The 19,381-nt window shown below is 34.8% G+C and overlaps 1 protein-coding gene across 2 annotated transcripts in view; it reads right to left on the minus strand.

Annotated features, from left to right (window-relative positions):
• LOC111429374 (monocarboxylate transporter 14-like) overlaps positions 1-19,276 on the minus strand; it is a 73,358-nt gene extending 54,082 nt beyond the window's left edge. Inside the window, exon 1 of one of the 2 annotated variants that reach the window (XM_071195179.1) lies at positions 19,222-19,276. In XM_071195179.1, coding sequence (XP_071051280.1) covers positions 19,222-19,247 — 26 coding nt within the window. In that variant the 5' untranslated portion in view covers positions 19,248-19,276. Of the gene's footprint in view, positions 1-8,610; positions 8,667-19,221 lie in introns of those variants that run through there. The other variant, XM_071195178.1, reaches the window with a different exon arrangement.
• Positions 19,277-19,381: the final 105 nt, after the last annotated feature.

Genomic DNA, 19,381 nt, shown 5'->3' on the forward strand with positions numbered 1-19,381 from the left:
AATGCAGAATACTTAGGTAGAGTTAAGGTATTTTGGATTCGTTCAATGATTCATCCGCATATATGGCTGAATTTGGGCGATGGCCTGAATTAAGTTGACTTTAAGGGCATTGGTCGATTGCAACTTATTGGCATAGACCTGCAATTTCAGAAAACCTTCCAAGGAAAGAGGGATCAAATCGCATGGTCTTAAATCAGTTCATGCAGAATATCCATTCTGGCAGTCGCTATCTTGCTGAATCATATAAACGGCGTTGTCTATGGTTATTAACTCGGAGCTTCTGGATCAATTTGATCTTGTATGGATGCAGTCCAATGCAAAATTCGCCAAGTTGAAGTCTGTGAAGAACTCAGACGTGTTGGGTGAGGAATGATAGAAAAAAGATAGGAATCTAAAGCTGTAATAAAAAGTGTAGACGTACAAGAAATTAAAAGGAGGAGAACAAAAAGAGAAAAAAGCCAACGTATCACTGAAATAAGCTTCAGAAGCAGAAGAAAAGTTGTTTGCATTCTTCAACGCTCCCTTAGCCTTCTCTAGAGAAAAATGTTTTACCGACAAATGATGATCTTGATAGGTAATAGATAAATATACATGCTTGAAGTAAGTCATGAAAACATCAAAGATGCTTTTACCTGAACTGAACTCCAGATTATCTTTTGCCATGCAACTCTTGCTTATCTAGCTGTATTCTAGAATAGCAGGTAATTACTTTGTGCTTCACAATTTCACGAATTACTAAATCAAAAACTTGCATCTCAATATAAAGAAGTATCAAGATTCGGCCAATTTTCATCCACTAACCTCTGATACAACTTTTAACGTTTGCACGCTTAATATGGTAAATAGACAAAGTACTATATAAACTAAGAAACTTGAGGGGATTCAGAAACTTGTTTTTATAATGAAACCATTTAATGTCTTTAGACATTAACTCAACCAGAGTAATTAGAATCCATTAGGTGTTATTCGGAGATTTTATTTGAAGATATTGAGATGATTTAAGGCTATAATAATAGATATCAAATTATAAATCATGTAGTGGAATTGGCCGTACTCAAGAGTTATTTTAAAATTTCCAATCTGGAAATCTTGTAAACAAAGATTAAAATGTATATAATACATCTAGGGTATAATAAATTATTTAATATTATATTTGTAATTTATGACCCGATTTAAAAGGACTTTACATAAAATTTCTTGACGTATTAAACCCTTTATTTTTAACTTTTTATTACTATTGAAATTGAAACCGTTATCTTTTTTGGAAACTTTTGAAATCACGTGCACGTGACGAACGTTTTGTTTACTTTATTTTTTTTTAATAACATTACTAATAAAATCATTTTGATGAGTAATTTTAATAAAATAATTTTTATGACTCAAAAGATAAATATTTTAATTCTTCATGAAAATAATCCTCTTAATTCACCAATTCGTTTATTATTATCATTAATTTCTCGAAAAAAAAATCTAAAATAAACGATTATATAATCTTAGTTATATTTTTCTTTTTTTTTGTATTTTTAAAGTTATCTTAAACAACATTTTTTTGGCCATGTTTCAAGATAATCACGAGGTTTTTCAGTGTATTTTTTTTTTCGTTTCGTTCTAATCGCTATTTCGAGAAATTGTAAACAACTTTGATTTTTTTGTACTTTTTCTAAAACCCATAACAAACCCACACAATTTCTTTTTTAGAAATAGAAATAAATAATCAAGGGTAAACTTTTAAGTCGTATTAAATAAGAAAAAAACTGGAGCAAGGTTAATATTGAACTTGAATTTGAAATTAAGTCAATAACAAAAAAATAATCACTTTCAAACATTAACTTTGAAAAAATATTTATTAAAGTCAAATTAATAAATAAATTTGATTTGATAAAATTATTGATTATTATTTTATGTTTTTATTTAAACGTTTCATCATGCTTAGGTACATACTTTTTTTCTTATCTAAAACCGAGCGAATCGATTTCTTTCTATTTAATAACAAATTATTTTGCACGTTCTAATCGGGAAATGCGATTACGAAACGACGTCGTAACTCGGCAATCTCCAATTTGTCACCTTCTAGTATAGATAATTTTGCTTGTATCCTTGATTATCTACCTTGTCCTTTAATCATTAATGGAATTTATTATTTTTATTTAATTATTTTTTCCTTTTTTTTGTAAATGATTAAACCACATTCCATCAAGTGTTATAAACAATAAACATAAACAGAGTGAATATATTAAATTTAACTATTGTTATTTAATTACATGTATATGTTACCGTCAATCTGTATAATTCAGGTACTCTATACAATGCCTAGGTAATGTATAAAATACCTGGGGAGTCTAGGCAATGTATGAAATATTATGAAGATTATTGTCCCTTAGATACTTTACCTAGGTAATGTATACAATTCTTAAGGATTACATAGAGTACCTGCTGGTCGACCGGTAATGTGTAAAATAAATAGATTTTGGTCTGTATTTATCAATTTTTACTCATAATAAACTTTTTATAATCTATAAGTTGTCTACTGGCCTCTCAGAATTGAGTAAGTAAAAAAATATATTTACTTATTCTTACATGAGGAACTATTGTGACTGCATAAAATCTTACTTTTAAGACATGAACACTTTTTAATATCACAGTGTTTTTTGCAAGTACATTTAATAAAACCCTAACCTGTCCCCGTAAATTGCAGCTTCGCAACTGTACGGAACATCGTTTATTGATTAGGGATATCTTTTTTAAGTAGTTCTTGACGACAAACTATAAACTGTTGTCTTGAATACAAATTCTTTACAACACCTTGTTTTGTTCCTATTTTATAAAATTCGTCATCCGTTTTTTGTAAGGCTACAGCTAGTATATTGCGAGCATCACCACGACCTCTGTCGACCTCTGGAACAGGGACCCAATGGCACAGGAAAAACTTTTTTCCAGAAGTGTTAAGCATTTTCTGAGCTTGCTCTGTTAAATTATCTTTGGAACTGATGCGGTTCTCTACAGCTAAAACGTTTTTTAAGCATAATGGGCAAACAACTGGGCTATGGTTCTAAACCATAGCCTTTTCCGGAGCAGCAAATAGCATGAATGGCTCAGTACAATCACAGCACAAGAGTGGTGAATCCAATGATTCCTCACGATCTGATACGAAATTCTGAACATCTAAGGGTTGTCCATGTACCTTAGAAGAATCTTGGTACTTCAAATAGTCATGTATTTATCGTCATGTTCATCAAACGCACTTTGAGCATTTGAAGCTTCATTACGGATCTCAGAACTTTCGATGACGGTGCTTACACACATTGCCCGAATCGCATTCGGTATTTTATAGAATACCTAGGCAAAGTATAAAATTAATAATATTTCATATATTACCTAAAGGTTTTAGGTATTCTATAAATTGCCTAGGTATTGTACAGAATATCGGATTATACAGATTGCCGGTAACATATACATTATGAAGAACTACGCCGGTGATGAGGAATAGGTGGATTGAGTAGCTCAAAACTCATCCCAAGCCTTATTGGACGGTCCTATCGACGACAACTCGGCAAACAAAAATGGTTAGAGAGATTGGAACATAGAACGTGAGGACACTGAACACAATCAGACTCCAGCGTTTAAGATGGGATGGAAATGAATGAAAAATGCCAAAGCGACTAATCGGTATGATGTATGGATAGAGACCAAGAGGGCGACTGAAGTCGAAATGAGAGGGTGCAATCGACCGGGACTCTAAGGAGATAATCGGGGGCAGAAACTTGAAAAGAGAGGCTAGGGAAAGAGAAAATTGGCGGCAAAGCTTAAAGGATGCCAAGGCTTGATTCAAGCGGGTCAACAATCCAGAAACTAAAAGATAGATCGTGATCGAGCTACTGTCTAGACCACAAGCGACCTTGGCTTCATCCTCTCAATGCCTGAAAACAAATTATTGTGACGTTATCACACAACTAATTCGTATACAGGATGTCTCTCCGTTGAGTGGCATAACTTCGTAGGGTTATTCCATGCATTAAAATTAGCAAAAAACTTCCGGTCCACATAGGCAATTCTCAACCGTTTTCGAGATATGGGTGGTCAAAAGTCTTGAAACCTACGGTCACTAGTAACTAATTTAATTTTACTTCTTTTAGATGGAATGCTCATGAAGATGGCTTTTTCACAGTTGTCAATGAAGCAGTTTCTTAGTATTTTTTGTCATTGGATTCCGCTCGTAAAACCTTTAAAAATGACATCCTTGTCGGACAATCATAAAGAACTGTTTCAGATCGCTCCGGAAAATTGGATCCTTCCTGAAAAGACTAATGAGTGAGAGCTTGCATGAAGAAACTTCATGAAGTTTCTGAGAATCGAAGAACCAGCAAAAGAAGAGTGGTTGCCACCACGGGACACAAAAGAGCGTCGATTCACAGGACTTTGCGTGAAAATGGGCTACATCCTTACTGCAGACTATGCGAAACGAGAAAAATTTTGCTCCTGGATCCTACAGAACCAGGATCTCCGCCCAATTGCTTTGTTCGCGGATGAGTCTACCTTCACTTGTGATAGGATTAACAACTCAACGAGTACATCTGGAGCGAAGAAAATCCCCATGCTTTGTCAGAAAGAAGAAGATATCCTGTTGAACGTGCGTAATAGAACGTGTTTGTCCATGACGAGTGTCAGGCACACTATGGAAGGGTCGTAACCGACTTTTTGAACACTCCGTTTCCAAACCGCTGGATAGGGCGGAATGGAGCTGTCGCGTGGCCCCCGCGCTCGCCGGACCTGACCCCTCTCGACTTTTTCCTCTGGGGTAATGTTAAAACCATCGTTTATGGACAAGGGAAGCCGGCTACCAAAGAAGAACTGGTAGGTAGAATCCATTGAGCATTTCAGGAAGTTCTTGGAAATATGGAAAATGTCAACGGGATAGAAGAACTGAGTTGAAAAGTTTAGCTATCTTGAGCAGCTTTAATCAATTAATGATGGCTATGTTTGGTCATTAAAATCATTAAAACTTAACACTTTCTGCTAAGTATTGTAGAAGACAGTAATTTAAGTTAATTAAGTTATCCCATACTTCAAAAACGGTTGAGAATTGGAACTATGTTGACTGGAAGTTTTTTGCTACTTTCGATGCAAGGAAGAAGTTATGCAACTCAACGGGGAGACACCTGTATATCATGGCAACAAACATATTTTTTATTATTTGTGACAGACAGAAAACCAGGTCATATAATCGCGAAATTAAAAGATAAACCGTAATCGATTGCTGTCTTGACCTCAAGCGACATCGGCTTCATCCTCTCAATGCATTGTGACTTTATCATACAAGTAATTAGAATATGTTAATGTAGCGAAAATATTTGTTTATTAGTTTTGACAGACAGAAAACCAGGTCATATAATCGAGAAATTAAAAGATAAAGCATGATGGAACTACTGCCTCGGCCGTAAGCGACCTCGGATATGTCAAGGCATCAAAACTATTGCTTTACTGTAAGTACGAAAACTTTCACGACCGGTGTTAATTAAACTAAAACTAGAACTAACACTAGCACTATCACTAGAACAATCACTAGAACTATCACTAGACCTAGAACTAGAAACTTTCGGGTTAAGCCGTGAAGAGGTCGAAAAGTTGGGATAGCAGATTAAGAAATTCAAATCATTGACTGTTTCGATTTGTCAATCGAAACAGTCGTCATCAACCGATCAAGCATCCCATTAACAGAGGAGGAAACTAAAGTACTCGCCAAATGCTTAAATTACGCAGTCGCTGCTAAGTGGTTTCCTAAAGAACATGAAGTGAAAGCAGAAGAAATTCGTCAAGACATGCTTAAAACAGCAAAGCCACCAAACTCAAACACAACAGTGAGCGAAAGAAGAGCACCACGAACGATAAGGAAAAAAACATACATTACCGTCCTACCAGCGGACAAGGATAATGCGACCGTAGTTATCGACAGAATTAATACGAGCCTTGTGGACGCAGCCACCTATAAGAAGATAGAAAAGGACTCAACCGAGAAGATAGTAAGGAAGATGAAAGAACTGGTTAAATCCACAGGAATCCCAGCAGAACAACAGAAAACCTTATTCGTACAGGCCCTAGTACCCTCAAGGATATATGGATTACCTAAAATCCATAAACCAGAGGTTCCACTACACCCTATTGTTAGTGCTATAAATTCTACCACCTATCAGCTAGCAAAACACCTTGCCAAGATTCTGTCTCCTTTTACAGGTTAAACAGAGTCATATGTCAGAGATTCCACACATTTTGCAGAATCACCCCTGAGGGTATGTCCTATCGTCGACATATTTTAGTTGGAAGGGAGAATTCTAGGAGCACTGCGATGGGGCGGCCATGTGATCACCTCTGTCACCTGTGATCGCCAATTTTTACATGGAGATGTTTGAATAGGAAGCGTTAAAGAATAGTCCGTGAAACCGAAGCTACGTCGATGATACTTTCATGATCTGGAAACATGGAAAAGAGCAACTAAAGGAATTTCTAGACAATTCACAGCACCCCATGATAAAATATACCATGGAAACAGGAACTGCAAAACAGTTGCCATTCCTGGATGTGTTAATCACTAGGAAGACAGATGTGACGGAACGAATTGCGAGGTGTCTAAAGAATAATGATAGCGTGGTACGATACGGTACGGTCAGTCTTCCGATAGCCAAAGACAAACTAACCCCATTAAAGGGAGCGGGAGTCTATCGGCTATCGTGCAGTTGCGGGAAGTATTACGTTGGCTAAACTAGACGTAACATCGAATTCCGCATCAAGAAGCACCAGAGGAATGTCCGACTGAGTAATATCCAACAATCTACAGTCGGAGAGCATTGTCACAAAGGAGGACACACCATAGATAGAAAATCAAAGTGCTAGCAAGACACCTCAAACATTTTTTCAAAAGACGCACGGTTTAACCCGGAAGTTTCTAGTTCTAGGTGCTTCTGTTAGTTCTAGTTTTAGTTTAATATTGCTTTACTGCTTATGATAAACTGATACCCAGGTAATACAATCGTGAAACTAAATGATGAAACGAGATCGAGCTACTGCCTCGGCCGCAAGTGACCTCGGCTTTATCCGCTCAACATATGACAACAATGCATTGTGATACAATCCATGTGGGTGCAATGCTTGTGACAGACCGAAATCTAGGTTATACAATCATGAAAGTAAAAGATAGACCATTATCGAGCTACTGCCTCGCCCGCAAGCGAGTTCGGCTTCATTCCATTAATCACTGTAAACCTTTGTATATCAAGGTCGAACATACATTACTACTGTTTCATAAATATAGAAGCCGTGACCGCTTGCTGCCGAGGAGCTACAATAACGAGTCAGAAAGATTGAGATAGCGCCTCGAGAAAATATATAGAAAATTTACAACCTATGATCTTTTCACTTTTAATTTAATCAAAGTATTATGGATTTGACTCAGGAAGAAGTCTTGAGTAGAATATGATAGAAATTTAATGTAGAATTTTATGAAATCCCGAAGTACTTTTGATGTTCTGCTAAAAGCAGTATTGATACAGATACGATTGGTGGAGACTTAACTCCGTACAAACTTAATTTGATAGAAACATGGCAAGAATTTAATGCAGAGATGATGTACATAGAGTAATAAGAACTATATGAACACATTATGTAAATCTTGGACGAATCTTCTTGGATTTGAAGATGCAGTATTAATGCAGACTGGATAAAGATATGGTGGAGGCTCGATATGGATGCAGAATTGATGCAGTCTTCGCGGAAACTTGACTGTTGTACTTGATTTAATAAACACAAAGTAATGATGTTGACTTGATATGGAGTTGTTTCGATGTATTTTGACAAAGACTTAGTACTTCTTATTTGTTTGGAAAATGGAATTCCTTGAATGTTTGCAAAATTTGAATTTTACAACAAAACGAACGTTTTAAAAAAGTCTTAATGAAACATGATGAAGAGCAAGAAATATCCAAAGCAACAGTTTAAACTGAGTTAAAATATTAAAAAAAAAATAATACGTATCATGTAACAACACGAAATCTACCTCTAACACAAAGCTATTCTAAGCTAAATAATCAATCGTACAATAGTTTGTGGCACTTGCGATACGTGATACAATAGTTCGGTATTGGGTCAACGTAGTTCTTCGACCTTGCGAACATTGTTTCGTGCTTTCTTACCTTCTTCTAGGACATAGCAAAATTATTACCCACCAATTTGCAATATTTATACATCAATTAAATGGAATATACTAAATTTGCTTTCAATTTTACTTATTAAACTTATTATGGAAATTTGAGACATATGAATGCTTTAAACTTTTTTTTTCAATTTAAAATTGTTGTTTACCTTTATAAACAAAAAAAAATCTCAATTCAAAATTGAATCCGGTTTACGTTGAATACGTGGTTCATTGTTCGTTCGCAAATACCGAATCGTTTACTAATCCTTTGATTAATCTAGGACAAAACCTCGCCTCGTTACGTAATTAACTGTTTAAAAAAAATTACTGCGCAGTTTATAGTTTTTAAAACTTTGTGGTTCCGATTAAAAATAATTTTGGTTATAATTATTAAGGGGTAATTATAAAGAAAAGGGGTAAAAACTCACCTGAAGTAGATTTCAAACATTTCATCGTTCGTTGTGTTCATTGTTCAAATTATTCTTAATGGAATGATGTACATTGATAAAAATTAAAAATAAATTAAGCACAAATTTGAAATAAAAAAATTGGGTTGATTTTTAAATGTCACGTAGACATTTAACATTAAATAAATGTATTAGAAGTATTAAGTAAAATTTTTGTGAAGTATTAATAGAATTGTGAAAGAAATAGGAATAAAAATATTTATTTTTGAATGATTAATAATGAGATGATAATTAAAAATTATCGTAATGATGAAGGTTTCGATAATTAACGATTTTATCGGGACATTATCGAATGATTAGGACTAATTATCGATACCTTTAAAAAGTTTTACGTCATATCGGACGTAGGTATATCTAACAGAAATCTACCAAAATCTATATATAAACGAAATCGGAAAAGAGATTATGTCAAATTGAAATTACAAGAAGAATTTGCCTCATATATTTTGTTATATGATCTAAACCCTCATTAAGAAGTCCTATTTTCATCGAAAAATAAGCATGGTTAGTTTTTGACGATGTCATAAACTTTCCTGCAGAACCACTAATCTCCAGATTTTCATAAAAAAGTAATTCAAGATAAATGGATCAATAAATAACTAATATCATAAAACTGGATCAATATTGGACATATTTTTTTTACTCCAAAACCGGATATGGAATTTTCAAAGAACTTAAAAAAGAAATCGAACAAATAAAGGAGCAACGCACTAAAGATGAAGCTACTCTTCAGAAACAAATAGCAACTATCACCGAAAATGGACAAGCTTATAGCACCGATGAAGAAAAAGTAACAGTATTCGGAAATCATCTAACTCACATATTTACTCCTTTTAATAAGTGTCCACCACGTCATACCCTATACGTAAAGGAATATTTAGAACAAAATTTGCCAACTAATACAAATCTTACGAAACCAACGTCACCTAAGGAAATCCACCAAATATTGAAATCACTACCAAAGAAAAAAGCACCAGGTTATGACCTTATAACAAATACTATTTTAACAAATCTCCCTCGTAAATACCTCGCTTATTTAGCAAGCTTGTTTAATGCATGCCTAAAAATTGGATACTTTCCTGAAGCATGGAAACATGCCCACATCCTACTATTCCACAAACCGGGGAAAAATAAATCAAAATTGGAAAGCTACAGGCCGATTAAAACTACTTGAAAAGGTAATACAAATAAGGTTACATGCCGAATTAAACGAACAGCAAGTTTTGCCACCTTTTCAATTCGGCTTTAAACAAGGGCACTCTACAAGCCATCAACTTCAAAGACTAGTCGACCTAATAGAAGATGGTTTCGAAAATAAAATGTACACAGCGACTCTATTCCTAGATATCACGCAAGCCTTCGATAGAATATGGCTAGATGGTTTAAAATACAAAATTCTCAAATTAAACATTTCATAGTATGTTAGAGCAATCGTACTATCGTTCCTTACAAATAGAACCTTCTCTACCAAAATTCATGAACACATTTCCTGCAAATCACAAATTAGAGCAGGAGTTCCCCAAGGAAGTGTCCTATCCCCAATACTTTATAATATTTACATGCATGATATCACCCAAGCTATAAAAGATGACACAGCTATGTTTGCTGATGACACGATATTATATGCAAAAGACTACGATCTGTCGGTAGCCATTAATATAAGTGGCTAAATTTATGGAATCTGGAAGTAAACGCAAAAAAATGTGCTGCAAAAATCTTTACCCTAAGACAAATAAGAAACCCTCAACAACTCGAAACTAACAACCAATCAATAGAATGGAAAAACAAAGATGAAGCGGTGAAATATCTTGGAGTCCATTTAGATACAAGACTGACATGGAAATTCCATGTCAATCAAAAACTTAATCAAGGCTATAGTAGACTAGCAGAATTATATAGCCTCATAAACAGGAAATCCGCGCTTAAACCTGAAAGTACCATTCTAATCTACACCTCATTAATTCGTCCATCAAAAACGTACGCATGTGAAATCTGGGGTAATACGGCTAAATCAAATCTTAAAAAATTATGCGCTTTTCAAAATAAGATGGACGCCGAATGGTACATAACAAACAAACAGCTCCATAAAGAACTAGGCGTCAAAATAATAGAGGAATTCATTGCATGTAAAACAAAGAAATTTCACGAAAACCTACGCATGTGCGAATCAACAAATATCTACAATTTGGGCAGAAGAAATATCCATCAACGATTACAACGCAGACTTCCCCAAGACCTATTCATAAATTAAAAAAGCATAATTATGATTGTATATTCCCAGAAGAGTGAATGTTGACTTCTCTTGCCATACATTGTAAATAGTGTAAATTTATTTGAAAGAAGCCATGTATAACTATTTGTAGTTGGTCTGGTATGGAAATTTAAAAGCAAAAAAAAGAAACATAGATGACCTGAGGGGTATTATAGAAGGTCTAAAAACCCAACAAATTCTTAACCCTCCAGTAACCACTAAAGTGGTGTATACCACAGACGAAGATGAGTTAGCTTTGGAGACTGACTGGATAATAAAACAAGCTAACAGAAACAAAAAACGTAAAACTGAAACCTCGCCATCTAAATTGTCTTCGGAAATTGAAAGCAAACCTGAAAAGCAACAAGTACAATTTGGCGTAAAAAGCAAAACAAAGGTATTACCACCCCCACCAATATTAATTTATAATGTTAAACAATATGATGACATTTATAAATTACTTAAAAGCGTAATTAAAGATGGATTTTTAACACATGCGCTAAATAACGGCACAGTAAAACTGAACCTTAATTGTAGAAGCATCAAAGATGCTTACTGAAAAGACCAGAAATCTGAAAGTGGACGCTAAAAAGATGCATAAAAGTTGTGATGTTAATGATATCAAAGAGGAGCAACACTTTCTACGAGGCGTGCTGCAGAAGAATGGATACACTTCGAGGGACATCAACCAGGCCATCAAGCAGCGAAAGCAGAAAGAGGACACGGTAAGTACAAAACCACTTGGATTTATCTGTCTTCCCTATGTTTAAGGTGTAACGGAACGAATTGCTAGGCACCTCAAGAAGAACGACATCGTAGTGCGGTACGGCACGGTCAGCAAAATTCGGAACACACTCCCGATAGCCCAGGACAAACTAACTCCATTAAAAGGAGCGGGAGTCTATCGACTATCGTGTAGCTGTGGGAAGGTTTATGTTGGCTAAACTGGTCGCAACGTCGAGTGCCGCATCAAAGAGCATGAGAGAGATGTAAGGCTGCAGAAGATCCAGCAGTCGGCGGTTGCGAAACATTGCCATGCAGAGGGGCACCAAATAGAATTCGAACAAACAAAGGTGCTGGCTAGGGACAACAGATACTACCAAAGACTGACAAGAGAAGCCATAGAGATCCACCGACATAAAAATAACGTCAACAGAGAGGATGGCTGGGAGCTTAGCAGAACATGGAAGATCGTGGTGAACACGAAGAACTCTTCCCGCCTCACACCGGACGCGACGCAATTAGTTAATAATTAGCGTTAACTGATTATTAATTAGTTTTTCCGACTTATATATAGTTACCGATTTTTGATCTCGTCACTTCGAACCAGTTTCTGAAGAATGTTGCAACATGGCATCCACAGATGGCATCCGAAACGTCAAACCTTTTATTAAAAGACGCACGGCAAAACCCGAAAGTTTCTAGTTTTAGTTCTAATTTTAGTTTAATATCAAAGATGATCTATAAAATACAAAACAAAAGAGCCTCTTCCTTTATACATCTTGGATTTTGCACCGTCAGGATATAATAAGAATCCATGAAATAACAAACATATTAGGAATGCATGTCAAAATCGGAGAGTACAGAAAGCCAAAACAAATGCCCCAGTGCAAAAGATGTCAAGGTTGGAACCACACCAAAGCTTACTGCCACAAAAATCCGAGATGTGTTAAATGTGCTGGTGAACACAGGACCAGCGAATGCAGTAAAGCCAAAGAAATCCCGGCTAAATGTTTCAACTGTGGAGGAAATCATCCAGCGAACTACCGAGGATACATTGTGATTAAGGAACTATACAAGCTATCAGGAATAAGAAAACAGTAAATTCAAATAAAATAAAGCGAGGTCGCTCCATCACGACTTGAAAGTAGCATCGGCGCTACAACCGATATTATATTTGAAACAGTTTTGAGATTTTAACATTTTGTCTGATAATGAGAGGATCTTCCAATAATATACGTTTTACTATGGGTTCTAAGAGATGCATGATTTTGATAGACTCAGCCGAGGTCGCAAATTGATACTGTGTTAAAGCCAAATAGAATTCCTGGAAATCTTTATTTTATAGGATTATGATTTAGCCGACCTCGGCAAAATCACAAGCAATTGGAACAAACAAGGTTTAAATGAAGTATCAGAAAGTAGAGTCATACTTAAGAGAAGCAAGGTCATCAGAATCTATCTACAACACTATGCACAAGAGCTCAATGTTCATTTATTACGTTCAGGGTCAATATATGGAAGTTAGTGAGGAGATGGTTAGAAAGTAATAAAATCAATGAAGTATAATTTGGGTATAAATGGCTTAAGACTATATACCCTTCATGTTGCTGATGACCACCTAGTTACTGCATAGAATAAAGATGATCTAGAATTTATGACAAAAATAATAACGGATAGGAGAACACGAAAGGAAATGTATATGATTACGGAGTGATTAGCAATTTCTCAACAGGAGCAACATTTCTCTCCTTTTTCTAATTTGCTAGTAATGCAAAAATAAAAGTCGGGACAATTCGCCATAAACTAATAATTGTAAACCTTAAACAACTACTTCACTTCACCACTCTATGAACGACTTATTGGCACAATAAAACACCGCGAAAAAACAAGAAATATACAACTTCTGGCAAGAGGATGGAAAACACGTATATATAGCACCGATTCAGTGTTCAAACTTCTTCGTCTCTAATATGTCATTTCCAGTAAACTTGTCTTGCTAGAAAACTGGGAAAAAGTTGCAACTAGTTATTGTGAAAAATCGCTTCAACCAATAAAACAAAGGCCATTATATGAAATATTTTTTGTTTCTCCTAAAGTTTTTCTTCTGCTTTTATTGAGATGTTTTGTGTTTTCTGTTACAAATTGTTGAGCCTATTTAGATGCGCATATCCAGCTTTCATGTCATCTGTTAGGTGGTCTGCCAGAAAGTTTTATGGTCTTTGCCCACTTCGCGCATATATCGTTCTCCAGTCTATCAATACGGTCACTCCAGTATTTCGTTTTGATCTCGTGAATCTAATAACTTCTGGATATCTAGTTCTTCTTCCTAATTGATCACAATGTTCTCATTTCTACTCTTCTAATCACACTTTTTGTTTCAGATAGGGCTCAGATAAGGCATCTGATGTAACATTTTCTTTTTCTATATTATGCATAGCACAATTATGTGCATATTATGTGCAATTGTATAACACCTAGTAAATACATACTAATTAGTTACTTATAGTTACTTATTCTTAACACCAAATTAAACTAGATAATGTTTTGCAGCCTTTCCCAGTGGTCCAGTCTGCTTCATAATTGATAAATATTGTCATATTTTTATCGTTTTAAGACCAAAACACAAAATCCCCATCCTCTGCTTCATCCTCTGAAGGCGACGCAGGACATCCGCGTTGTCGAGTGGCCTCGATGTTGGGATGATCGTGCATTCTTTTCTCATGTTTAGATGCGAATGATACAATTTCTGATGACACCAATGCCACTTTCAAGTCGCGATGGAGGCCGGTGTTTCTTATATATCAGGGTGTATTAACCTTAGTACTTTGTTCTGGAATGTTTGAATCAGACTTGCATTTGTCTTGTAGGTACAACTCCACAGTTGGATTCCATATGTCCATTTTGATTTTAATACTTGCTTGTATATTAGCAACTTGTTTCTTAGTGATAGCGTTGATTTTCTGCCAATAAGCCAATATAGGTGTCTAAATTTGATATCAATTTCCTCATGTGATTTTTTTTACGTGAGCTTTCTATTTGAGTTTGGCATCCAGCGTCATAGCAAGATATTTTGCGGTATCGGCGTAAGGGACTGCATTGCCATTTATGTGTACTGCGACATAGTTTACTTTCTTATAAGTAAAGTTTAGGTATGTCGATTTATTTGTATTTAGTTTTCTATTGATTTTAAGGTCATTTATAAGTTATTTGCTGCCACTACTTCATTTTCTGCAACAGCCAAGATCGCTGTATCATCTGCGAATGTAACTGTTAAAGTTTCTGGTACATGAGGAAGGTCAAATGTGCAGAGTAAGTACAGTGTTGGGCCAAACACACTTCCTTGAGGAACTCCGGCTCGTATTTCATGTATTGATGAATAAGCGTTTTCGATCAGAAAGATACGATTTTAATAGTTGACTATACGTTGATAGTAGTATTTAGTCTAGTTTGTAATTTAAACCATCTAACGAGACTTAGTCGAAAGCATGTGCAACATTCAAAAATACGGCGGAGCAGACTTGATTTTCTTCCATTGCTATTTTCAAATTGATGTGTTGGTATTAGGGCTTTTTCTTTTATGACAGGTTTTAGTCTTTTTAATAGTAATTTTTAAGTAGTTTTGATAGTAAGGGTAATACAGTAAACCCTCGATATAACCAACACGCAGTTATAATGAGATGTTCGTATTTGCGATATAACGAACTAATTCGTTATAATGAATGATAATGGGTAGGCTCTAGGGGTAGGTTTACGTAAACATATTAGCATGTACGTTATATCATAATAAATATTTTTTTTTTTTTAATTGTTCGTCTTAGGCATCATTTTACTCAGTCATTTTATTCAAAGAATCCATGAAATTTTCAGAAACATTCCCTTCTGAATCAACAAAACTTGAAATTGTGATGTTAATAATTACATCGTTGCATAACTAATAATATTTATGTTATCTTTGGATTGTATAGAGAGCGGCTAAAACTTCAGCTCTTGAAGATGCTATTATATTAACTTCTTCTTCATAGTGTTCTTCGCCTTCTTCTTTTTCTTCGGTTTCTTGGTCTACATTCACTACTGTTAAGTCTATGTCTACTGCTTCTGTAGTCGTTATCGCACCATTAACGCTGACGTAATCATTAAAACTAACCTGTATCAGATGAACTGACAAGATTTGTTGATAATTGTCCCATTCTACATCAGCAAATTCAACCTATCAATGAGTAAAGCATATAAGTAAAAAGCTACTAACGAGTTACACCACGAATCTGACAACGCTCTTATCGCTTGTAAAGTCTTTCTTTTGCCAAAATTGCTGCTTTAACAAGTCGTGCACGATATCATTTCTTCATAGCCGCAATTATGCCTTGATCAAGAGGTTGCAGTGCACTTGTTGAATCTGCTGAACAATTGTCCATTGTTAACAACAACTATCTGTTAATGCTTCTTATTATATTCTTATTATATATTATATTCTGTTAATTCGGCTGTTATTTTATTTAATTTAGTTTTATCAATAGGAATTCTATTGGTTTGCTATTTCTTTCTTGCTTTCCGTTTTTCTGCAATTTTTTCTCTAAGGAATTTAGGATAAATATTAGATTTAGGTTTTGGTGTTAAAAAATTGGTGTTGAGGCCCAGGCTGCGTTTTGTATGTCTTTTAAGAACTTTTCTACTTCATTGTCAATGTCTTCGGTTCTTTGTTACATACTTTGTTATTTAGAGTAATAATTACTGGTGAGTGATTTGAGTCCAGCCCTAACTCTTCTTCTATGTTTACGAAGTTAAGCGATATATTTTTTGTAATAAAAAATCAAGGAGGTCTGGAATTTTACTTCTATCTGTTGGCCAGTAAGTTGGCTTCCCAATGGAGAGCACCTCATGATTTAGGGCCTCTATTGCATGGTTCAGTTTTCTTCCTTTTGTATTTGACAAGTGAGAACCCTAAGAAATATGTTTTGCATTAATTTCTCCTCCAATCTGATGTAGCATGATGTCCTTCATTGCATTTCTGAACGTCCTTCGTATGATGTGTTTGTGCCTGATCAGTTTTATGATCTCTTCTCTACCTGTAGTAGTATTAGAGATATGCTCTAGGCGTGTATTTGTTTTTCCGTTGTTCGTATTTTCTACTATTTTGGTCATCTTCATGTTTCTGTTCAATAACTCTGCCCTGTATGACAATATAAGCTCCACGATTATCCAATAGATTATCATTTTTGTTTTAATAGTAATTTTATTTGACCAGAATAAAAAATCCAGTTGGAGCTTGCTTTCAGTTGCACCCAGTTTGTTATATCCCTGTGCAATTTTCCCTCCTTGGATATTTTGCTACCGATGTAGTCATATTTAGGATTTTTGTTTTGCCAGATTAAAGAGGATTGGTACTAGTCCATGTCAAAAGCCTTTTCAAGGCATACTAAGCCAAAGTACACTACTTAGAGTTGGTCGATTTTTCAAAAAGGCAATTGTTTGAGCATCTGTTGGATTTCACAAACCGAAACAAAATACTGATTTACATAAGAGATGAAATTGTAAGTTGAAATGCCAAAATAATTTAATGTACGTTTATCAATTATGCCACTATGTATTCTATCACTAGGATCACAGGAATTGATAAACAAAGATAACAGGAAGTTTTGCAAACTTGAAGACAAGACACTAACAGAGATGTTTAAAGCTGATAATTCTGTTATATATAGCTCAAAATGAATCATTTTGTGTTTATTACCTTTAGTATTGCTTCTTAATAAGAATAAGATAAGATGTTTAATAGATAATCTTGGCGCCAGATAAATAATACGTTTTGATTTCTTTTTATAAAACAAGTTTACAAAAAAAATAATAAAATATTCAGAGAGGATTGTTTACGATTACAATTGTTTATGAACAACCACCACTAAAACATACGATTGCAATAAATATTTACAACGATACGGTCGTTAATCAATAAATTCAAGAGACTTTTTATAACCCGATACTTTCACACAAAAAAATTTTTCCATCTCAAATCGTTATCGAAAACAACATCCCAAAAAAAAAAACTGGATATTTTTGGATCTAAAATTTTCCACTTTAGATCATTTTTTAGATTTAGATAGAAAGCTTAAGTGTTATTAACGTTATAAATCATATTTTTGTATAAAAAATGTTTTAGTGTAATTTTTCCAAATGATGATGTAACATTTTTTTTAAAAAGGAAAATTTTTATACAATAAGATTACTTTGCATAAAAACTCTTAACAATCAATGTTTATTGTTTTCTTTCCTTTATCTTTGCGGTGTAACATTTCTTAACGACCACGTGCCGAGCTAACTTAAGCAAAAATTGCACCGAATTAAATCAACAAGAATTATTTTATGTTATCGTTATTCAATGTCGTGACCCACGAGTGACATTCAAAGAGTATCAAAATTAAACAATAATTAATACAATTTAAAAAAATTCGTTATCATCCAGATAAAAATCTTTTAATGATCTGATCATTATCTTTTAACATTTATGATTAATTATAACATCAACTTTTTTAAAAATTAATTTAATTCTTTTCTACTTTTTTGGAATACTTTTGGGTGATTTTTAGAACTGAGTGAGTAATCCTGATTACTCAACGAAGATTTTAAGTTCGTCGTCGAGGCGTTTGTTTGGTAAATAGACCCGGAGGTGCGTATTTTGAACCGCGAAGACGACGACGACGACGTAGACTCATTCGTTTGGTCTTAAAAATAGCACTCTGCAAGACGAGTTTGTAAATTCCAAAGCAGTTCGAGAGCGTTCATCCTCAAGATCTGCTCGAGTTTTCGCTATGAAATAACCTTGAACTAGACTCTAAAAGATTTTTATTTATTTTGTATCTTAGGCATAAAATTATCTTCTCAGATAGATTACCTAAATACTTTGGAATGTTTTAATGATTTATATCTGAAAAGAAAGCTTAATTAATGATTATTCCAATGTGATAAAACGAGTCAATCGATTTTTTTTGAGAATCATCAAAGCTAATTGCTTAAAGAGGCTTAAAAAGGTCAATTATAAAATGTTTGCATCTCTCTCTTATGGTGTGTTAACTTGGTTGAATTGAGCCATCTCATAGTCGCCATGATACGGCTCAACATTGACATGTTAACATGTTGTACCCAACATACACACATTTTTACATGTTACTGTTCTTAAAGAAACTATTCTAATGAGGGCAAGGTTTTGTAACGTTGGCAGGTTCCGCGAAAGAAATGAACTTATAAAATAAAAGATGCCAAGAGGGACGATGTTAGGGTGATGGCAAAAAGGAAGCGAGACGAGGTAGAGGAGAGAAATGTGGGAAAGGAGGAAATTTACGCTTTTGATAGGAGATGGAGCTTAGCTAGATTACCACCAAAGATAGCGCATCTAGTGGAAAAGATGAAGGAGGTTGTTATCCGTGATGTCAGGTGTCAAATTGATGTATCAGCAATTCCTAATTAATGATTCTGCAAGGATGTCTAAAACCACCAGAGCTACTATACTAGAGAAGTTTAATAAGATAAAGATGCTGTTTTAGGAGCTCGTGGTAGAGAGTGAAACGATTAAGAAATTGGTAGAAAAACTAAAAAGAACCAGAACTTACCGGTGCCGATGATGTCGGGGCGTCATATGCTATGTGGCAGCTTTAAAAATGAAACCTGAAACGAAACAAAGAAAAGTGGAAAATTAAATCTGGTAAAGCGTGCTGCATGTGAAAAGGTAAAAGAGGGTCTAAAATAGAGATGAGCTAAACTGCGATTGGT

Source organism: Onthophagus taurus, chromosome 3 (genome assembly GCF_036711975.1).
Source record: "Onthophagus taurus isolate NC chromosome 3, IU_Otau_3.0, whole genome shotgun sequence".
Lineage (NCBI taxonomy): Eukaryota > Metazoa > Arthropoda > Insecta > Coleoptera > Scarabaeidae > Onthophagus > Onthophagus taurus.